Below are 25,468 nucleotides of genomic sequence, written 5' to 3' on the forward strand. Positions count from 1 at the left end.
TTTTCAGATTGCAGGGAGCAGGGATCAAGTTTAAAGGACAAATAGGTAAATAAACTAAATGCTCCTATTCAAGCAAGGAGCCTGACCTACCAAACTTGTGGCTTTAGTTCAAGTCCAATTCCAGTTACTTGCCAGTTTTTACTCTGTTGGCTTTTGACATACTGCCTATTTGACCTTGCAGTGATGATACAGCACTGAATTTTGACCTTTACCTTCCCATTCAAAAGTTGGTAAAATAAGAGGATGCCCATACCAAACATGAGAGCTAAAAGTGTCCTTTGTTTTCTTCTCGTCCCCTCTATGTACACACACACATATACACATTTACTTTGCCTTTCTGTCCCACTTCAAAGGATGTCTGAGATATGTACTTCAGCATTTAAAAATCTGCAGTGCAGCTCATTTATGGACTCAAGTTTTCACACACAAGCTAGGAATGGATTGCAGTGGTGACCACAAAGTCAGTAACTCATTGGAGTCCTTGTGGGAGAAGGGACAAGGGTTTGGTTTTCATTCACAAACCCCTCATGTCTTTGCACCACCTGATACTGACCAAGCCAGCCTGCAAACACTGAGTTACTTCATGGCCAAGTGAGAGCCAGACTAATACCTGAAAAGAAGACTTCTGAACACTCAGTAAAATTGTTTACAAAGTGCCCTGAAAACAAGATTAAAAAAACCCAAGCCAACCTCAACAAAATGATTGTGTTTAAAATTAACCTCAGAGCTGTGGTAACTACTTGGTAGCGCATACAAGGGTCTAAGGGCCCACCCAACCCTCCCTTCCCAATGCCCCCTGCCCCCAAAAGAAGAAGAAAAGGAGAACCAAAAAGAAACTATTGTAGGTAGCAATACAAGACATTAGGACACTGTCCACAATGACAGGCTTACTGCATGTAAATACATTTATTCTATATGTAAGCAACTGAAATAGCAGGAAACCCAAGGAATGGACATGTTTGGCTCTGTGGGTATTGCAGACTCCAACATGTCTCATGAGTGTCTGCATTTCTGCCAGCAAGACAGAAAAAAGTCTTGGTCTCCCAAATAAGCAAATCTTGACTGGAGACACCTTCACTGCTGCAAAATTTTCAAGATCCACTGAAACAGCACTTAGGTCTTGCACTGTTTAGCAAGATACAGTGGAGCAGTTGTGATCATAAATTTTGAAAAAAAAAAAAACCCAACCAAACCCCAAACTTACCCTATACACTGACAGTCACCTTTACAAGAACACAACACAAGAAGAACTGAAGAAAAAAAAAGGTGAAAAGGATTGCCTCCAATAAATGTTTCTTAGTCGGAAATTAAAGGTTTTCCTTGAAGTCAGTAGATATTTTATATATATTTATATAATATATATACTATTTATAGCACTAGCAATCAACATGTAATGAAGAGATGGTGTGAAGAGCAGCAAAACTGCTGCAGTACAGAGCCAAAGGTGAACAACTAAAAGGAAGAGCATTTTAAAAAATAGTAATAACTGGAGGATAAGAAGCCTGCAGCCTTTTTTTTTGTTGTTTGCTTTTTTCTCTTAAAGCAGATGTGCTCACCTGACATAAAATCTTACAACAACTTTTAAGAGTCAGCTCTGTCTGCCAACCTCCTTTGCTTTTTCAGGAAGCTTTTTCCCGTGCGGTGTTGCAGTGGCAGCAGTGACGTGGTGGAGCTGGGGCTCAGCCCCACGAGATGGCACTGTGTCCATGCAATCCAGGCAGAGGAACTGCTGCTGGGTTTTCTCCCACCAAAAACAACATCCTGAACCCATCTGGCTGCCCTTGCTTCCCACCTGCTCTCCTTGGGGCAACAGGATAGGGATGCTGTTGTGAATACCAGCAGCCAGAGCCCTCTCCCACAGTGCACAGTGCCACTGCCACTCCCCCAGAAAAAAAGAAAAAACTGAGCAAAATTAATGCAGGGAAGTGTGAGGTGAGGTGGGAGCTGCTGTTAGCAGCAGGGCAAAGAATGGGTGCAGAGCTGCTGGGATGAGCTGTGGCTCTGTGGAGGAACCTTCCCCTGGCTCTCCCTGCCCTGTCAGGGCTGAGGCAGCCCAAGGGGCTGTGCTGGGAGCCTGCCAAGCCTGTGGAGCTGCTGCTGGAGAAACCACCCAGCCTGTGATTGCAGCAGGGGATCGTGGGTGGTTTCTGAGCAGTCAGGGGGGAAGAACAGCAGCTTCACCACCCAGTGGCAGTCATGCTGCTGCCCATGTCATGTTCAGTGATGAAGGGTACATTCCTGACCTCCAGCCACCTCTGTGGATGCTCCTCTTAATAGGAGTGTGCATTTTTCCTCACAATAAATCCTCTTTACTGTGATGTTGTGAAAGGGAAATGCCCCAAAACACTGAGGAAGTTGTTCATCTGCCAGTTGTTTCTCTTGCAGAAGGCATCAGAACACAGGTCAGAGGGCTGGCCAAAGAGCATCAACTCATAGCAGTACAGATAAATAGGAGAGACTTTGTGGCCCTGATCCTGGTGAGAAGGGTGCACATGCTGCCCACCTAGAAAAAACTGAGAGCTGGGGAGCAACAAGTGAGCCTGGGGATCAACCAAGACAGACTGAGATGAAAAGGCCAAAGGGTTTAAGGACAATTCAGCTCCTGCACCTGCCTTGGAAGAGAAGTCAAGGAAGGACGCATGGGAAAGGTGAAAAAGGACAAACTAAACACAACTGATTACACCTAAAAATGGCATGGGAAGGAGAAAAGCTGAGACCTACCTTTAAGAGCCATTTTAGCCCTCTGAGGAAAATTAAAGTGGAGAAAGGGCAGAGCTGAAAGCCCCAGTCCAACTCTCCAGAAGTTGAAAGCAAAATTTCTATTAGCATTGCAGTGGGCTGCACCAGATGCCCAAGGTGAAAAAGAAGATGGTTGTTCATTGAGAGGATGCCCATGGCATCTCCACATTAAGAGAAGGTGGGGCTTACATGAGCAAAATGCACACAGATGTTGAAAGTTACAATGCATGTCCTCTGGTCTCCAGTTTTGACTGAAATGCTGTTTGCAAACTGCCTGGTTATCTCTTACAAGGAAGGGAACTTTTTGTGCTGGCTGTCTGGTGGTCAATCAAAACCTAACTCACTGGTCAGGGAACTATAAGCAAAAAGTGACAAGGCTGTGAAATGTCAAATGGAAAAAAAGGTCAGATGAAATTTTCTTTTCATTTTGACCGATGACATTTTCAGTTACCTTCAAAGGTGCAATCTGGAAAGCCTTGGGGAAAGCAAAACTAAAAGCACAAAAGAGAACAAGCTAACTTCAGTCTTGGGAAGCATATGGAATGGTAATGCATATGTGGACAGGGGCACACATGTGTGCACAACAATAATAACCAGGGCCTGGCTGGAAACCTGGAGTGGACAGGCTGGGGCAGAAAAGCCTTTCTGTGCCAGACATAAATGACAGCCCAGTCAGGTGGTAAAACTACTGCAATCCTATGTGCTGTCATGCACCCAAAGCCACAATTTTCAGTGAACAGAACAAAATATGTTTGCAGTGACAACCATTTTTGGTTTGCTCCTTTTGCAAAGCTCCCACCTCCCTGTTTTGTGAGGGCTGTAGAGGAACAAGTCTTCCCTGGCCAGCCACTGAGGACTGCACCTGCCCTGCCAGGGCAGTGCTGGTGGCAGGAGCAGCAAAGGCAGCAAACTGCAGCACACAGGATTTCAACTTCACCAATCCACTGCCCTGCACTGCCCCACGGAACACAGGCTTCCCTGGCTGCAGCAGTGCCTGGGAATATCCATGGAGATCTGCCAAGTGCATCTCACACAGAAATGACCCAGCAGAGGGCTGGGCTGTCAGCAGCCCTGGCAGAGCAAGCATTGCTGGACGTGGTGGGTTTCAATGAGACCTGCAGCTCTGTGGGGAACTGATGGCTCTTAGAATGATACAAAACAAAGCAAAAAATTATGGAGGCCCACCTTGGATACATAAATCAGGTGGAGGATGTCAGTGCCTCCACATGCTTGCACCATCTCTGGTTCACAGCCACCTCAGGACAGGACTCCTTGGAGCAACCTGGAACAACCTGTCATGCCAGGGTCAGACACTTGGTGGGTGAAGATCAGCAGTCACCAGTTCATGCTGCCTTGGCACAGGGCATGGAGCACAGCAATGCTAACAAGAGGTGAGCAGCCTCTGTGGGCTGGCAGAGGACTCTGGAGGAGGAGTACAATGACAAATGAAAGGACAGGCAGCATAGAGAGGGACACGTGTTAAAAGACCTTCAGGGAGGAGACAAAAGGTTCCATAAAACCAGAAATTATTCATTCTGCTGCTGACAATATTAGAAATAAAGTAATAATGGCAATAATAATAGTCATTATAATCCTTGCACTAGGTACTAATCAGTAAATAACTATCATAGCAACTTCTCTTTTTCATTTTTTTCTGGGTTTCTCCCCCTCCCCTCCAACCACTCTGAATTGCATATCTGGCCCCTCATATAGCAAAGGGGTGGAAAGGGTGTGAATTGAAAATTAACTCAGATCCTTCATTCCCCACTGTCTTAGAGCTATTCTCCACACAGGCTCAGTGGGACTGCCTTGGGGAAGAAAGGGAACATTTTGTGTGTTCCTGCTTATCAGCCAGAGTACCTGCTTTCCAGATGCACACCCTGATTTTCTTGGATTGTGTTTTTTTTTTTTACAAGTAGGTCTAGGAAACAGAACAATGACAGGAGGATCATTGTGAGACAACCAATGTGCAGAATTGTAGCCAAAATCTGAATTCACCAGAAACCAATAAGCTGAAATAGCCACAACCAACTGTCCATAGCCTTGTCTACAATGGCTTTAAACAAAAAATATAAAGAGCCATGGACAGTTTCCTTACCCCTGTCCAGAATTTGATGTAAACAACATCCATAGAAACTGGGATTGTTAAGAAAGTTTATCCATATATCTGGATAGCAATAAAAAGCGTTTCCTAGGAAACTGTAAAAACCTGTACCAAGCAGTGTACAGCCAAGCCGAGAGGAACATTAGGTTGATTTATATTTTCAAGGTACAACTTTGCATGATCTCTTTCTGATCCTGTGATAATGTACAAGGAGAGCACGTGTGAAGGTCAGGGCTGGTTTTTTTTGTTTGTTCGCTTGCTTTCTTCTCTGAAACGTCTCTTGTGTAACTCATTGGTCTGGGTTTTCATTTCAATTCTCCTTTGCAATAACAGGGCATTACCGCTCCCTGCGTCTGTCCTTCCTGGTCATGCCAAGGCTGCATCAGTAATTTCCTTCTGCTGCCAAAGAAACAACTGTTTCATGTCTTCCCATTTCTTCCAGAACTGCTGCCAGCATGCTCAGGTTGCCATCAGGGAAATTCTGGGCTTCCCAGAGATCCAGGATCACCCCGGTGGGACTTGATTTTGTAGCAAAATAATTTAAGTACCTGCAATGAGCCAAAAGGAAACTTGCTGGTTTTGAGCTGCATGGAAACTACCTGAATTCATATGATTTCAACCCGCCCCTGTTGTTGGTGCTGTCAAGGTGCTCTTCCCCTCTGCAGTCAGCATGACCAGTGTGTCCATGTGCTTTCAGTGGGACTTGCACCAGGATGTTTTTGCACAGATCCCCCCCTCCCTAGGAGTTCCCTTGCCTGACCACAATGGGCAGCCCTGCTCACCTGTCCAGTTTCAGCTTGTGGGCCAGCATGCGCCAGTCGTGGCCCCTGGTCTGGGGAGCGTCCAGGCTGCTGCACAGCTTCTGCCTTATCGGGTGGGGGATGCTGAAAGCACTGGGCCCCACGATGGTGGTGAGGGTGCCCGCTGAGTCCATGGCAGGGTAATCAATGCCAGTAGGTTCCTGAGATTGGAAAGATAGAAAAAAAAGCCTGAACAACCCATCAGTTTTGCTACTGAGTGAAGAGACAATGGTAGAACACATCCTCTGAGACACAGGGCTTTTACTTGCAGCCCTCTGCTAATCTAGTAAACACTAACATAAACATGTTAGTCCACTGGAAAATAGAAATATTTATAATCAGCTTTGGGTAGAAAGAAAATTTTTTTTCCTCCTCTTTTTTCTTTTTAAGGGTAAATATTACTACAGCTGGACAAAATGGCCATCTTAATTAATCACTTATTGGAAATAATGAAGGATCAGTCACTCTAGACACATTTCAGAGCAAGGTGCTACTGCTAGAGCAGAGCTGGGCTTTCCTGGCATGGCTGACAAGATCCCCTTCCCAGCATCTTCCCAACCCCAGTGTCCCACTGAGCCAGCACCAGGCTTGTAGAGCCTCTGAAGTTCAGCTCCTGGTGAATTCATCCTGGAGCTGTTCTATACACCTTGGTGTGGCTGCTGGTGAACCAGAAGAGCTTGCTAAAGACTCTAGTGGATAGCACCAGCTGGCACCGCGCATTGGACACCAGCTGATCTTTTTTTTTTTCCACAAGGAACAGTCTATTACAGGTGAAGGGAGCAGGACAAAAAACCCTCCAGCTCCCTTGTGCAAGGAGTTTTTTTCAGACAAAAGTGAGGAGGTGCACACAAACAGCTAACCAATAGGGAATCCTCGAGGGAGGAAGAGGCAGATTACATCAAGTGTCTGGGGCAAACTGGGGTTAGGAGAGTGGAGAGGATGGGTCACATGAGCCAATGGGGCTTTGAGGAATAGGGGAATTTCAAAGGGGTGTTGCAGACAGAGATTGGCCTGAGGTTTAAGCAGCAGAGAAAGTTCAGGAATCAAGGGCTGGTTGCCTTGGCAGGGAAAGAGCTGGAACAAGGGGTGGGGAATGGCATGAGGGACAGCTTTAAGGGAGGTTAAAACCTGGGGTAAACCAGCTTGGGGTACAACTGAACGAACCACTTAACAAGGAATCAATAAAATAAATTCTAACCACAAAACAGGCTCGCACTACTGACATCCCTCTGGCAGTACCCAAGCTCTCTGAAGTCTCCAATTCTCTGCAGACCACAGACAAACAGTCAGTACCACCCCAGGCACAAGCTGAGCCCTCATCTGCTTGTGACTTTGACTCTGGAAATAGATGGAGAGCATGTGCTCAGAGCAGGGGGTGGGGTAGGTGGGGACAGGCATTGCCCCCTCTCCCCAAGACACCTGCTGTGCTCCAAGGCAGTGTGGCAGCAGTGGCAGCAGGTGTTTCAAGGGAAAAGTCATCCCCAAAGCCAGCTTGTCCCCTGCAGGTGTGGTGCTGATGCTCTTTGATGCGGTCCTCCCAGCTGGAGGGGTCCCCATGGCACCACTGCTGACACCACCGGTAATAACAGCAGTTGGCTCCTCTGGGCAAGGATTTTGTCTTCTCCTTGGCCTGGATGGATTTAGTGCCCAAAGGCTTGGTAGCTGGTGGGACAATGATAGCTGGTAACTTTGGACGGTTGGATTTGTTTAGGAACAGCGAGGTCCTGCAGGGACCGTGATGGAAAAAGCAGCAAATATGGCTGGTTCTGCCCTAATGCTGCTTAGTCTATTTCACAATTTGGTATTCTTTTCTAGTAGAAATAGGGGAGCTGCTACTCCTCCCCCTCTGCCAGATCACAGCCCCAGGCAGCCAGAAACACTCATGCTAAAGACTTGTCATTAAATATCAATTTGTTTCCTCCTCTGTGAACTGTCTTGTTGCTTTGTGTCAAACTGGCTGTTGGGAAGGAGCTGTAATACCTGAAACAGTCTTAAAGCCAGGCAGCTCCTGGCTGAAGCTGTAATCACAAACCCTCCAAGGATTTTTCTGGAGATGCTCACAGTCCTGTGCAATCTCTGGTTTACCCCCCAAAAATGTATTTAGAGATGGAAAGGGAAGAGCCAATGTCCATGAGCAATGCACGGAATGAAACCTTCTGGCTCCACTCTTTTATGTACACCAATTAATTCTCTTCCACTGTATAAATATGAATTTTTTTGGCTTTTTTTTTTTGTTTGTTTGTTTGTTTTAGGTTTTTTGGGTTGTTTTTGTTAAAGGCATGGCATTTTAGGCAATCAGAGAAATTTCCAACTAAGGAAGATTTACACAACCCTGTAATGTCCTCAATTAACATGTTGAATGTGGCATCTGTACTTGGGTGCCAAGGCTGTGGATCACAGACTGCCTGTCCCAACCCCAGTACCCAAAGCCTGGCAGCAGGTACTGCCCGGGAGCCAGGAAAATTATGTGCCTGATGCTGGTGCTGTGTGCAGGCTCACCCACACTGGGAGGCTGAAGTGGCAGTACGGTGGTGGCAGAGGCATTGCAGACTGATAACCTTTTCTTTATATTCTGGGCCAAAGGACACAAGTGCTGCCCTGGCTCTCTAGGTGGCCTGCAGCCCCAGGGGCTTCAGGATTGCTGCAGAAGGGGCCCAGGTATCTGTAGCATTGTCCTGTGGCTCTTCTGTGTGAGTGTGAATGGTACAAGATAAAAAGAGGGAGGGCTTCAAAAATGAATCAGGGGAGACCTTTATCACAATTCTCCTCCTGCTTTGCAAATGTGCGTGTTTTGGCACTCACTGCATTTGTATTTTTGAAGTCCCAGAGGTAGACACTGTATAAAGCCAGTATAAGACAGTTTAATCTGCAGAAGTTTTACATCCTTTGCAGTGGACTAAAAAGAAAGCCCATCAAGGGAGGATTCAGGAAACTGTGTTACTAAATTTTTATCACAGAGTGACAGTGGCAGAGAGACAGATGCAGCAATAAGGAAAGATGCCAGCACAGTCTTGCAATGCCTAACTGCTGGCTGGATACCACTAGCCTAACCTCAGAAGAAAATGTGAGGAACCAGAGTTATGGTTTCCTGATGCCTGGTCTGATGTCTTTATCACGCTTCTAGACGCATACATTGGTTTCCAAGTTGCAGTTATTACCCTTTTAGGTGATGACCCTTTCATCAGATCTTTGAGCTATAGGATTTTTCCCTAGATGACCCTATATCCCAGCTCTTAGCAGCCCAAGGTCCTCCTGTTCCTTGCTGGAGTTTGGGAACATCACAAGGTGTCAACAAGGGGCAATTTTGCAGGAGGCAGCCTTGATCACAGTGGTATTGTTCACTCCCTCTATTCATCCTTGATGGATAGGATCACAGCACAAGACAAGAATATTATCCTGTTCTGAATCTATTACCAGGCTCTATTACACACAACCAGCTGAAGATGATTATAGTGTATACATGCATTTCATTAAAGTTACTTTCAGCTCTTTCTCTTCTCTGTGAGGTTAAATTAGTGATTACCTCAATGCAGCACTTATTACAATAATTGTTTATGATGCTTGTTTTACCATCTGTCCTTAATGCTGTGTAGTCCCCAGATGAATCTGTAACTTTACACCCACTAACCAAGCAGATGTTATGGGTAATGGTGCTCGCTGTCAGAGCCCTACAGCACAAGCAACTTTCATCTCTGCTCTTGCAGCCCTTCCCCAAGCCAGCCAGCAGTAATTGCCACCTGAGAGTCTGCTCTTTGTAGCTGCCAAGGGTACCAGGGATAAAACCCACCAGCACAATCACTGAAGTCAATGCCACTTCACACCTGAATTTGTTGCTCCATCTCAGCCCCAAACTTGACTGCCCCATGGAGCTAAAATTCTCCAGGTGCTACACAGCATTAGCAAATTTATGATAGTATTTCTTCTGGAAAATGACAGCCATCAAAAGAAAAATTGCCATAGACAAAAGTCAGGATTTGTAGTAGTAGCAAAACACAATGAGGAAAGTTACTGCAACCAGACCATCTGATATTTCCTATTGCACAGCAGCTATTACATGGGATCAGAGGGGAGTGGCTCACGGAACACACAGCACTGACATTTTCCTATTCTCTTTTCTCTCTCTCCAGGGAGCATACTGGGTCTCATGGACTGCCAAGGAAACAGGACTGTAAGAGCTTCATGAGATGTTTTAGGGAGTGGTAGGCAAAGAGCTCCTCCAGACAGATACAGAAAGGCAGCACTAGCAGAGAGACCTCCCACCTTTGAAGGAGGGATGCTTACTTCATGAGAGAAACTAAGGAAAAATGCAACAGGAGAGAAAAAGCAATGACCTAATCTATTCTTTATGTCCATACCAGCACTCAGGAAGAACTAAAGAGGACCCAATGGGAAAGGTTTTACCTTCTTAGCCATTCCATATTTCTGAAGCTGGATAGAAAAGTACACAAGTGTCATTTACCTCTGAGACAGAGCAGTTAAGCTGAAAGATCTGTCCTTCTCCTTCGACCTGCCGCACGCACAGTTTGCACACCAGCTCCTGGGTATTCAGACTGAATCTTTCCAGTGTGAAGGTGCAGTGCAGGTTCCTCTGACATCCACTCCAGATGTGGTAAAAGGGAATTTCCTGCAGGAGGAAAGCAAAAAAGTATAGTCAGGGAGGGATGTGGAACTAAGGCATGGATGCTATGTCACCAGGGACTGCAGGCTTCATGCTAATGTGACTGCAAATGGTCCAGGGGAAAAACATGGAACTACAGCCTGACTCCTGGTGTTTTTTAAACACACCTGTGTGTGACAGTATTTCTTTAAGCCTCACTGCTAGCATCCAATGTGAATGTTATATTATGCTCACCTGGTATTTAGCCAGCAGCTTGCTCTTCCAGAGAGAATGGGCAATGTCATGAATGGACAGACGGAGGTTGTGGGTGCTTCCCTTGAAATGCAAAGTTTTAGGCTCTTCCAAAAGCTGCCCACCCATCTGCTGCTCAAGCTGGAGGACCTCCTGCGGTATTGGGATAAAAAGAAGAAAGTGGTCAGGTTTCATCAAGACAGCACACTGGTCTTCAGAATCCTCAAGGTTGTGTGCTGTAGATGCTGCAACCTGTGTAAAACATATTAAAAAACATATTAAAAAATACACAGGCATCACACAGAATTGTGTGTCCCTGTGAACTGGAACTGCATTAGTTGATCTGATTGTAACCCTCTCACCTCCTTCATCCAGCAGCAGCCCAGCAGGGAGACACAGTGTGCTCTCACATGTCCTGTAAGCAGAAGCTCAATTCTATGCTATTCAACGGAATGTGAAGACTTTGCGTGCAGTCAGTGCTTGAGTAGAGAAATAGCTCGATCTCTGTTGCTCATCAAACTGGACATCTGATGGTAGCTTTACTGTCTGGTTTTTGGGAACTCTGTTTGTGTAGGTCCTGCTGACATGGGACCTGTGCATACCACTGGTGAGTCAGCTCATGGTCTCCTGCCCTGTGGCAGGAGTACAAGAGATAACAGATACCAACCCTGACACTGGCCAGCAGGATGGCATGGAAACAGCCCAAGAGACAGTGATGGAGCATTTTGTTCATATGAATACACAGGTTCAGGGCTACTGAAATATTGATCATGTGATTAAAATTTAGCAAGCCAAGAGTCTGGTCATTTTATGAAGCTAAATATGAGCTTGTAATTAATAAGACCACAGTGGAATGTTGTCTACAAACAGCCTAATTGTGGACCACATGGAAAAAGCAAGTATAAAGGCACTTCCATGAGCCCCATAAGAAACCAACATAGCCAATCTCAGTCCCATTTAATTAAAGGAGTCAACCAGCCAACAAGTCTCATGTGGCTAAAGACAATCACACACAGTGGAGATGCTCAAGGAATACAGGAGCACACAAGGCTGGGATTCTGCCCAGGCCAAATAAAGGAGTCCCCATTTTAGCTAAGCTGCTCCTGACTACATTGAGGGAGGTAGTAAGCATATAAGAAAACATCTGGCAGATTCTGAAGCTAAAACAATGTTCTTTTATTGGCTATTAGAGGAAAAGAAACAAAATCAGGAAACCTTTCAGATTAAGGGTATGCCAATGAATCAGTTCCACCTTCTTTCCAGTGCCACCTAATTACTTCATCAAGATGTCTAAAGAGCAATCAATAGTAATTATCTGATTACTATAGATCTTCATTATGTCCCAGTTACCTCCCTGGAATGTCCAGAAGATGACTTGTGGAGCTGTGTGAGCTAATTGCAGATGCCACCTCTCAGGCATGCAGGACAGGTGTGCCAAGAAACTGCTCCTGCCTGTGCTGTACCAGCTCTGGGAGCTGCACTACTGTTCAGGAAAACTGCAGTGTGATGCTGCACCATCCCACCCACCAGATCTGTGTTTCTAGTTTCAACAAACCACTTCTGGTAGCCACCCTGGGCCACTGTAACTTTTCCACAGGCTTTAACTGGATGATGCCAAGCAGCCTGTGCTTCTCCCGTGCCATTTAGCTAATTAATTCAGAATTAATTTGGAGCCATGATTTGCACAGCCCTTCAAACACACTGGCTGGTTCCTGCCATACGACCTTTTTTTAGAGCAATGCTTATCCTGCTGGCTGGCACCTCTGTGTCCTCCTGAGCCAAAACCCAAGCTGCATACTGCTTGCCCCATGCTGAGGTGGCTGTGGTCACCCTGCCCACTGTCTCTCACCACTCTGCAAGGAAGGAGTTATTTCCTAGGAGAGGGAGCTCTGTAAAGTATCACTCCATCACCCGTGGCACCAGAACAGCCGCAGCTTGGGCCTCTTCATTAAAAGGGCACAAGCAAACAATGGTGTTCAGTCCAAGCTGTGCCTTTCTTCAATAAAAGGAAAAAAAAATGCATTAAATAACAGAGAGAAGATCATAGGCCTGTCGTGCCCATTTTTGGGTGTCTTTTTGAAGACACCTGCTGTGCAGCACAAGACAGGTTGGGGACTGTCACCCTGCTACAGCCTGAAGTCCTTCACATGCCCCCAGTGTGGGAGGCAGCTGTTGCCATGTGTCTGGCTGCTCAGCCCCTGCCACACTGACACAGACAGGTCACATACCTTAATCTCAAAGTCACACATCAATAAAGAGAGCAAAGCAGATGGATTTCTTTATAGTTATCCTGTTATTACTTTTTCCTTTGTCTTTCTTTTCTTTTTTTTAACCCTGGGCATCTTCTTCAAGGTGCAAAAGTTAACCTTAAAAAAAGAGGCCAGCGTTCAAGGTGACAATTCCCCTCATCCTTGCCTAAAAGGCATTTTTGTGAACATCCCATCCAGGTGGCTCAGGACCCTGTGGTGCAGAGGATGCTGCATGTGTGATCAGCACTGAGCCCATGCTGCTCCACAGCAGCCAGGAGCTTCACTAAGCTGCTCCCACAATAACCAAGCCCTTATTGATGGCAAATCATTACACTTCCCTACTGTACTGCGGGTGCCGGCAGCTCAGCTGCGAGTGCTTACTCTGCATGATGGGAGGGAAAAGTCTGCTGGATAAACACTGCACTGAGCTTTATGCTGCAACTACTTGTCTTCCTTTGGTGGCTGTTAAAATACATTCAGCATATGGCACACTCATTCCTGGTTGTAAATAATAACAGAATGCATTTGGTTGTCTATTAAAAAATACACACAATCCCCTACAAAGGCTCTTCCAAAGCTCAGGCAATGCAATATGGTAATATTGCTCTTCCCTACCCTTGCTGTGCTTTGCCCAGAGCAGCCAGCCTCAAGACATGGAGATGTTGCAGCTGGTGCTTCACCTGCTGCTTACAACTTTTCTTTCCTTTCTGAAATACTTCTAATGTCAGGATCTGCTGGCCCAGCCCTGTCTGCACGCCTTGTCCCCACACCCAGTGGTAAGTGCCCTGTGAATGCCTTCCCTTTGGCAATACAGCAGTGCCAAGGATGTCCTCCCAGCACAGCAGGGGCTGCTTCAGTACCAGCTGCTGTGAAAGCACATGCCAAATACCCCAACCTTTTTTTCTTCTATCTAAATAGTCATAGACTGAGTCTACACAACATTGTCACACAGGGATGCTTAGTACACACTGGTTTGTATGCACCAGTTTGTACATGCCTGGTCATACACACTGGACCATAGCTGGCCCTTCCAACTACACCTATTTTACTCATCTACAGCTGCTCTACTGGGCTTCTTTTTCCTCAATCTTCTCCTTCCTTACACTTCCAAAGGAGGGCAGTTCATATATTCATAAGAGTCTGTGGCCAGCAAGTAGATGTGCTTGTCCTCCTGCAAACAACCAGCTGGACGGGTCTTGAACCCCATGGGTGCCCCCCCAGTCTTGGGGTGGACATACCAAAGAGAAAAAAAATTAAAATCCATGAACTGGATGTAAGAAAGCAGTAGGTACAGAGTGGGATGGTGGCCTCCTGACTTTGCTCACCTTTCCTCACTAATCTGCAGTTTCACTTTGGGCTCTAACTGCAGCAAGATCCCAAGGACTGACCTGTCGCCCTCCCAAATTTTGGCTGCAGCTTCTCAGGTGAAGGATGGTTCTCCTGTGCACCTTTCCTGATCCATTCTGCTGTTGCACTGAATTGGATTAACTTTACCACACAACTCTCCCTACAGTCTATTAGAAACAGACCAACAGCTCCTGAGTAATTCCTAATTAGATTCCTCAGCTCTGACTGCATTAGCTGGCTGGCAAAGGCCCCTCCAACTCAGTTATTATTACCTCAGGCCTTGTCAAACCCATGGAAAATTATATTACGCAGCACAGGCATAAAACCATCAGGACTTTTGAAGCTTGATTGCTATGAAAGATCCTTTCCACTTTTTTTTTTTTTTAATAGGAAAAACAAAAGGGAAATCAGACCAGGGAAAATAATTGTTTTAAGGTTGGTAACACCAATGCAGTGACAGAGACCAAGCTCCCAGAGGACAAAACCATGCTGAAGTCCCCATGTGCCTGCTTGAACCGTTATACTTGTCTTTCTTACATGTACAAAAGCACCCCCTCAGCAAAGCCTAGGCAGGCAATATCAGATACTGTCAGGGAGGACAACCAAGTGTGCTGCTCTTAGTGATGGAAGTCACTCTTCTGAAAAACACAAACATCTCCCAGCCAGTGTATTTGGGTTTAAATCCAAATAATTCCCAGCTAGACCCGGGGAAACAAAAGCATGTACAGCAGCAGGATGACTCTGCTTAGTCAGGCTTTGAAGTCACTTTGCCACAAAGAAGTGAAGTAGCACTACCTACAGCTAAAGGAAAAACCCCACCTTTTAATAAACTCAGTTGTGCAGCTGTAGCTACATATTTCATGAGGGCATCTATTATAGATATCTTCTGTATGAATACAGGTATTTATAAAGAGAAATAGTGAGTATGGGTACCTCTCTGCTCATCTGCATGTAGTGAGTGTGTGTTTGTGTGAATGCCAGAATTATGCAGGGAGAGTAAGGTTATCCAGTTAGGGATAGCAGCAGCTTTGCTTTATTCCACTTGTGAATTCCCAACACAAAAAGCTGCACGCAAAGGGGTGTAATAAAGCAGTATGAAAGCAGGCAGTGATTAACGGGCCAGAAGCTTCTTTTATCATTATCAAGTATTTACAAAGAAGCATTTATATGTTTTCCCATCTCTGGGGAGCTGGCACTTAGCATTAAAAATACATGAATAACGAATGAAGCCCTGTGTACCTTATGGCCTTTTAATAATGCAAAAACCTTAGGATTCAGGATATGATACAGGTAAACAAAGGAAAAAAGACTGGTGGGTGGAAAATGGTGTGAGATCCCTATGCAAAAGACAATTTATAGCATCTGAGGGTTAAACTGTAAAACAGCAGCTTGCTGTCAAGTTCTTCTTCTAATTAGAAAAACAATACAGGGAGCATGAATACATGGAGCAGAGGGTCCATGTATGCTATGACTGCAATCCTGTGACAACTGGGGAGGGAGAGGGAGAGCAAGCAAGAGACCAAGAACCACCTTAAGAGCATCCTGCATGTCATCGAGGCAGTAGACCCGGATGCTGTACTCCAAGGATGAGCAGGACAGCGGTCCAAAGATGGCCAGTTTGAGACGTTTGGCTGCTGCCTTGGTGATTGACTGTCCCACCAAGGCATAGGTGCTGAGGGTTTCTGTCAGGATGTGGCAGGCCTCTGGGTCCAGCTGGATATAGCACGGGGTGGTGAAGTTTTCCTCTCCGACCACCACCACATCCTAAGAGAGAAAGAGGCCAAGTTACAGCATGTGACTCCTCAGAGCTGCTCTCCTTTCAGGCAGCAATGCCCTTTCAAGACTGGATGATGCAAAAAGTCCTTGCTGTTTGCCCCTTAGACGAATCCAGGTCTAAATGTCCTGCTTCCAGCTTTTATCCTGTGTAGACACAGGGACCAGATTCCTCTGGGGTGCTGGTGATGATGTTAGAGGTCGAATGCTGCCCCTGTCTTCAATCCAGCTTTTAAAGCCCTGGGCAGAGTTAGGCAAATAATGAAAATATCACCAAGACATTATTGAAAGAGGTATTGCAGAACTAATCATTTGGTGACCATGATTCAGCATCAGTAGTCTCAGACATGCTGAATAAATAACTGCCCTTCACCTCCTAAGCACGACAATAAGGAGTTATAAAAACTCAGGGAAGGAAGTAACCTCTGTGACAGCCAAATACCACATCTATATGAAATATCACCTGCTGCTTCCTCAGAATAATCCTCTGTGACAAGACTGCAGGATGAGGAAAAAAAAACACTGCCTGAATGCAGATGACCTCCGCACCCTGGGCATACAGGAAAACAGCTCCCCTGCTAATTTCTCCATTCAACCCTGCATGTATATATCCTGCACGCAACACAAGGTGCTTTGAATGGCTTTGAGAGGGAGCAGGAGTGAAAGGTCAGCAGCAGGTGACAGCCACGTCTTGCAAAGCCACTCCGTGCCACACAACACTCAGCACAACTTTTCCACTTCATCCCTGCTGCCTGCAGCTCTGCAGAGCAATGTACACACCTGGTAGCTGAAAAAAGTGGGCTCAGCTGGTATTAGGCATTAAGCTTGGCTCCCTCTGTCTCAGGAGAGGCACACCTGCCACGTTTGCAGTGGTGGCACTGCAAGCCTTTTTGGAGGGCAAGGTGCTGCTCCATGGCATGGCTCTGGCAGGAGGTGCTGCCCCTAGTGATGCTGCAGGGTGTGCATGAAAGTGCACACGTGTGTGTGTGAGGCTCAGCTTGGAGGAGCTGCTCCAGAGCTGACAGGAGGAAGAAGATTGCTGTGTGATGGCCAGGGGCCCCGTGGATGCTGCACACACACCAGGGTGTCTGCAGGGCTGGCAGAGCAAGCTGTGCCTAGGGCAGGAGCAGGATGGGGAGATAATGAATAGGTGCCAGTAACACACAGCCACAAGTAAGGGACACACGTGTGGTGCCACAAGTCGGGCTGTGGGGTGCAGATTAGCTGGCGAGACAGAGCCGTGCTTGCTGCGTGCTCCCTCCCAGCAGGAGGAAGAGCCAGTGCCACAGGCAGGAGGCCAAACACGAGAGGCTTTTGAAGACAATGCTGGACATGGCACTTCTGCTGCTGTCAGCCCAACTGCCTTCAGAAGCCACCCTGACCTTATTAAACTTACCAGCAGGAGAAAGTGCCCTTGCCAAATTAATTATGAGACCAAACTGGTGGCAGCAGGGACCTAGGAGTGCAGAGCTGGAAAGGAGGGCTCTGTCAAGATGGCCCAGCCCTGCTGAAAGCATCACTTTATGCTCCAGTTATAGTGGGAAGATCCTTTTGCCACACTGCCTTGGGACATTCTCCTGCTATACTACTGGCAAGGAACCACCTCAGGCTCCCACCATGGAAACCTGCTGGTACTAGGAGGTGCCAAAGTGCCCCAAGGCATATCTCTGAATGGGCACTCAGCAGCTTAGACATCTTGCAGGGAAGGGCACTCCTGCCTGCCTGTAGCAGTCGTATGTAGCACCCATGGAAACCCCAAAATAGAGGTTCAGAAAGGCAAGTAAAGGACAAGCAGAGAGCCCTGCATGCAGCCAGCACACAGGCTGGAGCTCTGGAACCTCACCTCCCATGGTCCCTGGGCAGCCTGGTGCTTCAGCTGGATCTGCCAGTCCTCTGTGTTTGGCTCTGCACAGTGGTGCATGGTTAAAATGACGGGCCGGGTTAGCAGGGCTCCTGGGGGGCCACAGCTCACCACTGGTGTCAGCAGCGTTTGGCTGTCTTCTACTGGTGGCCTGGCAAGGAGACAGAAAGATGGATACATTAAGTGAGTTGAAAAAGACAAAAAGGTTCATTTGGGTGTGTAAAACTAATCCTTCTCTTAAAATAAAAAGACTGTACAAGCAAAATAGGTGGGTTTTGTTTTTCCTTCATTTTTCCCAAATCCATATTTATTTCCTTTTTTGCTTGTTTTTGTGCCAAATATCATTCATGTGTCAAAATGGAGGTTTAGGTGTCAGCAAATTATAGGCCATATCTGCTGATTGCACTCCACTCTGAAGGATCCTTGCAGATGGTTTGCAGAGGCTCCACTTCACCCACTGCAAAAATGTGGTCACTGCTGCATTTGGCAGCTCTTCAGTGACACACAAAAATGAATGGTGGCTCCTGTAGGCACCACTTGTGAGAACTATTTACTGTCAGGACAGAGAAAACTGACAAAAAGAGGAAGACACTGAACTAATAAGCATGTAAGCATGACTGAAAGTGGTGCACAGCACATCTGAGATGTGCAGTTTGAGTTCTGAGGCATCACCAAACCACTGATACTCCATTTTACTTAAAAGGCATTCAGATCTATTGGAATGGCTATTGCAAATAAGCCTGCAGGGAGCAAGTGTCACTGCTGGTGAGGGAGAAAGGATGGTAAGGAATAGTGCAAGGGTAAAACACACTTGCAAATCCCAAGATTTCTAGTGATTACCCCGAGTTGTTCAGCTAAAAACACAGGTATTATCCAGTGTGCCTGCTGCCAGTCACTAGGAATCGGTGTTAAGGGATATCATGTGAATATTTAGGATACATAACATACACTCTGGTTTGAAAATGACAGTGTGTGTTCATGTGTGTGTGTGCACATGTGCAAGTGCAAACCATCCCAGACCAACCGCTGAGGAGCTCAAAACGAGAGGAAGCATGAGTGACTTTAACTATCCCGACATCTGGTGTATGACAAATAGAGCTGAATGTGCCTCATCAACTGCCTCCCTAAATAATAGAGGACAAATTCATGATCCAGAAACCAGCAAGTGGGATTTTAGAAGCATTCAATGTGATCTGTGCTAAAAATCCTGATCTGCTCACAGGACGACACGTGCTCTGCTCTGGCTGAGGATTCAGTTCCAGGCTGCATTTCCAAATACAAGTACATCTACATCAGTCTTAGAGGAATCTGTTGAGACAACATTGCAAGTCTTTGTCTTTACTGAGAGAAAAAAAGAAGCAGCTGTAATTGGAGAATCCTAGAATGTCCTAAGTTGGAAAGGACCCACAAGGATCATCAAGTCCAACTTTGGCCCCGCACAGGATTATCCCCAAGAGTGACACCCTGTGCCTGAGAGCATTGTCCAAACACTTCTTGAATTCTGCCAGGCTGGTGCTGTGACCACTTCCCTGGGGAGACTGTGCCAGTGCCCAAACACCCTCTGGGTGAAGAACCTTTTCCTGATATCCAACCTAAACCTCCCCTGATACAACTTCAGGCCTTTCCCTCAGGTCCTGTCACTGTCTCCACAGAGAAGAGATCAGTGCCTGCCCCTCCTCTTCCCCTCATAAAGAAGTTGTAACTGCAGTGAGGTCTCCCCTCAGTCTCCTCTTCTCCAGGCTGAACAGATGCAGTGATCTCAGCCAATACTCACATGGCTTCCCTTCAAGGCCCTTACCCTCTTCCCTGCCCTCCTTTGGATGCTCCCTAATAGTTTAGATGCTCTCTAATAGCCTCTCTTGTATTGTGGTAGCCGAATCTGCTCACAATATTCAAGGTCAGGCCACACCAGAGCAGCAAAGAGCAGGGCAGGTAATCTTAGATAACATTTTTAAGGAGGCCAAATCAGGACAGAAGCTATTTTGATATCAAATTTATCACACCTATTGTAGTTATTGCAAATATATGTCCATAGGACTAATTTAATTTTGTCCACCTTAATTCTCCCTGCCTATCCCATTAATCTCACAGAATGAACAACAAACTTTTGAGAAATCCTTTTTTTCAAAATGGAATGAAGGCATTTTTGAAAATTACCCCTGGTTGTCTCAAATGTTGTGGAGGTTTTTGTAGCATTTGAGGAAAAAAAGGGTCTGGCATTGGAAAATTTAAATCTATGCAAATCAGTAAATCCAGATGATACGCATCTGTGGAAATTAACTGATGAGTTTACTAAATGACATAACAATTGTTTCTGAAAATCCATGGACTGGAAACAAACAGCTGCGATATAGATGTCTTTCAAAAAAGATGCAAAGTATAACAATCTGGACAGCTATCATGTATTGTGCCAGCTATTTTAGCCTAACAAACAATAAGCAAAAGAAATGAAACACAAGAGGAGGACCTAGTCCAGTCTCTTGCATACTGCAGAGAATCATCAGATTCAGATTAAGAAGATGAGGTACCACTTTTTTGCAAGGCCAGACTGAATAAATCATTGGACAGTTTTTCACTAAAACATGCCTTCTTTTTCTGTCACATTTACATTGTTATTTTGAACATAAGAAGCAACGAAAGGCTTAAAAAAAACTGAGTGTTTTTTAAAGAGTGTGTCAGTGGTTTTTAATGGTCATCAGCCTTGGGAATTCGTGGATATTTGAATACTCTCTTATGGCTAATTCAAGAAATTTTAAGAAACATTGTATCTTATGAGAAAGATCTCTCAAAATTATAGCATTTGTATGGAAAGCAGATATGACCAGCTATAGACTTAATCATCTCGTTAACCTAACTTCATCTAAAAGTACTGATCCATGAAAAAGAAAAGAAAATACAAGCTATCATTTTTTTTTGATTGAATTACAAAACAAGCAATCAAAATGCAGGAGTGAATATATCATGATTGCCTTAAAAAAATTAATACGATGCCTTTTAGGTGAAAAATGAATTAAAATCAACAAGCACTGATGCCTGCAGTCAAAAAACCCCAAAAGGTCATTAAAATAATATGGTACTCATAAATCTTACAGTCTGAAGTTGTCTCCAAGTAAAGTTAAATTTAGTCACTGCTTCATGCCAAAATTTTTTACTGTCAGATTTTAGGACTCTGATGAAGAGCACGATTCTGTGCTGCAACATTTTACAGCTGATTAGAACAACTACAAAATGATTATGCAGAACACCAAGCCAGGGTGTGTTGCAGACTGTAGAGTGAGGAACTGTGATGGGAGGTGGATGCAAGCATACAACGGATGTGTTAAAAATATCAAGGCTTTATATTCTTTCCCCATGTTCATAAACAGCATCTTTGTCACCAGACTTAGAAGATTTGTTGCCAGTTGGATGAGATATGCATGGTCCTGACCTGGATATTTACAATAGAGAACAGTCTGATTAGTGAAAAGCAGAAAAATGGGCCAGTTGTGGGGGTGCTTGACTTTACAGTCCCAATTTCCCAACCAGGCACACATCAGAGACTGGCACCACAAAATTACTGAACACCTGCTGGTCCTAGTGACTCTCCAACATCCACCTCACACAGATAAACCTTTAAAAACAGAGATAAAATGAGTTGCAGAGAAGTTCTCCAGTGGTGTGAAGTGGGTCACTGTCACTGTTGAGGTGATATCCCAGCTCTGTTAAAGTCTATGCTAAACCTCTCTCTGACTACTGTGGGGCCAGGATTTCTATTCACAATGTGGAAAACCCAATTATTTCATTTACAGGTAACAATTAATAAGGAATCACTGCAAGTAACAGTGAAAGCCAGAAGACAATGGCAAAATTCTAGACAGGGCAAAAACATGAGTAGCATATAAAATCTCATTAATTGTTCAGTAGCTCAGGCTGGAGCAAAACAACTTCCAAAGAGTTACTTAGTAACAAATAAAGCAATAAAAGTGAACAACATTTCAGGTGAGCTTACTGCAACACAGCAGGCATCAACATGTAACATGACACAGTGACAAGAAGCAAATCTGATTCCTGGTGTTGTACGGGACAAAGAGCACATCAGAGGTGATTTTCCCTTTCCTCTCCGGCTCTACCATGACTGCAGGTAGGAGCAGTGTGTTTAGGGACCACCATGAGATCTCAGAAATAAACCAGAAACCCAGTGGAATGAGGCTAAACAATGCAATGGCACAGACAGAAGAGAGGTGTCCTATGACAAGTGTCAGGGAAAAGGAACAAAAATCTCCCAACAAATCTTTTCTTGCTTCTCACTGTTTGCAATTTCCATTTTAAAACAAAGGGATTATGCCTTACTACAGCTAATGAGAACAGAAACAGATGCAGTAGACAAGATACATTATACAAGGGATATTAATTGTTCTTCTTCAAAGCATAAACCAACAGTAATTCATGGAATTAGTAAACAACAAATTTCCCTGAAGACAAGTTATTGTGTAGTTACTCATTACAGGCAATTTTACTCCTTCTCCTGAAATAGGTGATACAGCACCAGCAAAGCCAGGATCCCAGCCTAGAGGAGCACGTGTTGTGACCAGCATTGAGATTTATGTGTTATAGATTGTGGGAGATCCAGCACAGAGACACAGGGGAGTGTATAGAGCAAGGGAGTTGAATCTATGAGCAGAAATGATCAAAACTGTGGGTGATCTTTTAGGCTGCTATCCAAAAAAAAAAAAAAAAAAAACCAAAAAAAAAAAACCCAAACAAAAACCAAACCCAACCCCCTACAAAAGTCCCATCAACATGGACTTCACTTTAGGCTTGCAGCAGTCTTGGGATATCTTATTAGAAGAGACAGGCCACTCAGCTGTATAACTCCAAAAACAAAGAGATGTTTTTGTTTTTCAAAGATCTGACACTAAAATTCTACTCACTGCCTAGCATTTCTATTAAAAGGCACTAACAGTAACTGAAAGGTCTTCAGATATTTTTAGATGTTTTCCCATCCCTCAGAGATTATCAAAAACAGTCAACTTATATTTAAAAGCAAACAAACTTTTATTCACCATATCTGGTCTCTTCACAATCAAATTTGTGTTTTTAATGGGATTACCCATTCAAGACCGGTCTCCCTGTAATAAGCCAGACCATATTCATTACGGTAGCTGTCAGACAGCAGATGTGAGCACAACTAGATAAATCTCTGCTCCTCAGTGGGACTACACTGTGCTCCCTGCTACTGTGCTCCAGGCAATCACAGCAGCTCAGGAGCCACAGGACAGAGCAGGGAGAGAGGAATGGCTACTGCATAGCAACAGGTTGCAACCCTTCTGCACAGCTTAGCCAAAAGCTAGAGAAAAGATATTTTATTTCTCCTTTCATTGCTGGGGCTTTATTTTTTAATATGTGTTCTTTCTTTAGTTTCAAACTTAATATTCTTGACAGACCCTGGTTCTTCTGACAGTCTATCATGCTCTGGTCTTTTTCATGTTGAATTTTTCAATTATAGTGACTGACACTTCAAGAAATTGTCTTCTGGAGATGCAAAGTAATTTTGTTTATGCAACTGAGATAAGGAAGGTGGAAAAATGAAATGTGGAAGACTTCAATTTCTTTTATTTCACATCACTAAGCTTAAGATTTACTGGTGAAAAAGCAACATTACTCACTGGATCACAATCATTGATCAGATGCTTCACTTTATATTAAACTCTGTGCATACTTTATGAAGCCATTGATACAAATCCTGGCAAGGCTCACCTGACCCTTTTCTCTTTCAAGGTAGCTAATTTGAAATTTTCACATTTATATGTGTCTTCCATCAAGACCTTTAAGAGTGTTGCTTCCTCTGTTCTTCAGGGTTGTCAAATTTTGTGGGCACAGCGACCTCCACTCTCATTTGGAACACCTCCTGTGTGATGGATTAGGCAGGAGTGTCCTTCACAGAGCTGTAGCTGTTTTGTGCAGTTCCTGCCTCTGATTAGAGCATGCAAGAGTAGCTCCACCTAAAGCTGTGCGAGCTCAGCAGGGGCTCACACAGGAACACAGGAACTGCCACACAAGATAAAACCAGTGGTCCATCAAGACCCAGACCCCATCTAGCACTGACCACTGCCAGATGTTTCTGAAGGAAACACAGCTCTGCTAATTTAGCTCACAGCGAGATTTGTTTTTTAACCTGAGGCAGTCAAGCAAATCCTGGAGGCTGGAGGTTTATACTTATGCTATTTAATCCTTAGGATTAAATTACAGATTAATTAAATAAATCACTTAATCTGTAAGACGAAGCCTCTCGTAGATGCTCATGGGAAGAGGATCTTGCCAGGTACTGGCCAATATAGTGTGCTGATTTTACAGATGAAACCACTACTGAAGAAGGGACTGCTGGCAAATCTGAAAGTTGGTGACATTTCCCCAGACTAGGAGAGAGAGCATCTGCTCACCACTGAAAAAGACACAGCTTCAAGACAGAAACCTGTCTGATAGCTGTGAAATATTCTCATTGGGTTGTCATTTTTTCAGTTACATGTATATACATAACATATACATATATATGTATGTACTTAACATATACATATATATGTAGATATGTATATATGTATATAAATGTATATATGTACATATATATGTATATACATATATATACATATATATGTATATATATAACATATACATATATATGTACTTGCATGTGTATATGCAAGTACATGTATACATATATAGGTATATGTTATGTATATAAGTGTAACTGAAAAAATGTGTGTGCAAACATACACCCATAAAAATATGTGTGCAAACATACACCCATATATAATTTTCCCCACTGTAGCTTCTTCATAAAGACCGTGGATCTTTTTATGAGATCAACCAGGGATGAGAGCCTGGGATCTGCCTGCCATCCATCCTGCCTCAAATGACAGAAAAATGAGGGTGAGCTTGCAGGACAGGAGCAGGGATAACACTCTTCTGGAGCATCAGTCCAGTAGAAGAGAAAACCCACTGTGCCACGAGTATGCTGATACACTTGGAGGAAACAAATGCCTCCAATGGTGTTTACTGCAAGCTATCAGAACTCCAATTCACCGCCAAATGATAATGCTTTTAGGGTGACCTTCCTGCTCTCACATGCTTTGATGGATATGAAATGGAGTAAACACACTGTCTCAGAAAGCTCTGCTAACCAATCTGCAAGGCAGCACAAAGAGTGATATTACTGAATTGTGAAGTCTCTCAAATTTCTGTACTACAGCTTTCAGAGACTAACTGGGGAAACAACTTATAAAATCAAAGGAAGGAAAAGAAAATGGGAATTTGCAGGTGTCTGTGAGATAACATATTTTTTGTTTCTGACTATTCATATGTAGTTTCATAGTTCTACAAAGAAAGTGTGAGCTAGATCTTAAGTTGTTGGAGATATGTGAGCTGGGGTGGGGACCCTCTCTGTTGCTGGTCTGGTTCTGCTAGGTTACCACTGTGGAAACCACATTATCACCTCAGTGCTACTTGTAATATCAAGGACAAGGCTCTGCCTTCATTTCTGATAACAACATGCATTTTATAATTTACTGTGTGTCCCCTTCCAAACAACATCAACACATAACAGGACTTTTCAACCCATACACATTTGCACAGTGGTCATGGAAAGAAATATAGGGTCTCACAGGGTTTGTTGAACACACTGCAGTTACTTCTTGGCCATGAAAGGAAATGTCTGCAGCTCATCCTTACTGGGGACTATCACTCTCTGCTAGAGTGCTGCAAGAGTGCAGC

The 25,468-nt window shown here is 44.6% G+C and overlaps 1 protein-coding gene across 2 annotated transcripts in view; it reads right to left on the bottom strand.

Moving 5' to 3' along the window:
* Nucleotides 1-783: 783 nt before the first annotated feature.
* Nucleotides 784-25,468, bottom strand: part of UNC5C (unc-5 netrin receptor C) — a 247,875-nt gene continuing 223,190 nt past the window's right edge. For both annotated transcript variants that reach the window (XM_036381742.2, XM_036381741.2), the window contains 6 exons: nt 17,705-17,873; nt 15,619-15,852; nt 10,496-10,645; nt 10,103-10,267; nt 5,626-5,804; nt 784-5,391 (listed from right to left, as the gene is read on the bottom strand). In XM_036381742.2, the coding sequence (XP_036237635.1) occupies nt 5,226-5,391; nt 5,626-5,804; nt 10,103-10,267; nt 10,496-10,645; nt 15,619-15,852; nt 17,705-17,873 (1,063 nt within the window). In that variant the 3' untranslated portion in view covers nt 784-5,225. The remainder of the gene's footprint in view (nt 5,392-5,625; nt 5,805-10,102; nt 10,268-10,495; nt 10,646-15,618; nt 15,853-17,704; nt 17,874-25,468) is intronic.

The sequence above is a fragment of the Molothrus ater genome, chromosome 4, assembly GCF_012460135.2.
Source record: "Molothrus ater isolate BHLD 08-10-18 breed brown headed cowbird chromosome 4, BPBGC_Mater_1.1, whole genome shotgun sequence".
Classification (NCBI taxonomy): domain Eukaryota; kingdom Metazoa; phylum Chordata; class Aves; order Passeriformes; family Icteridae; genus Molothrus; species Molothrus ater.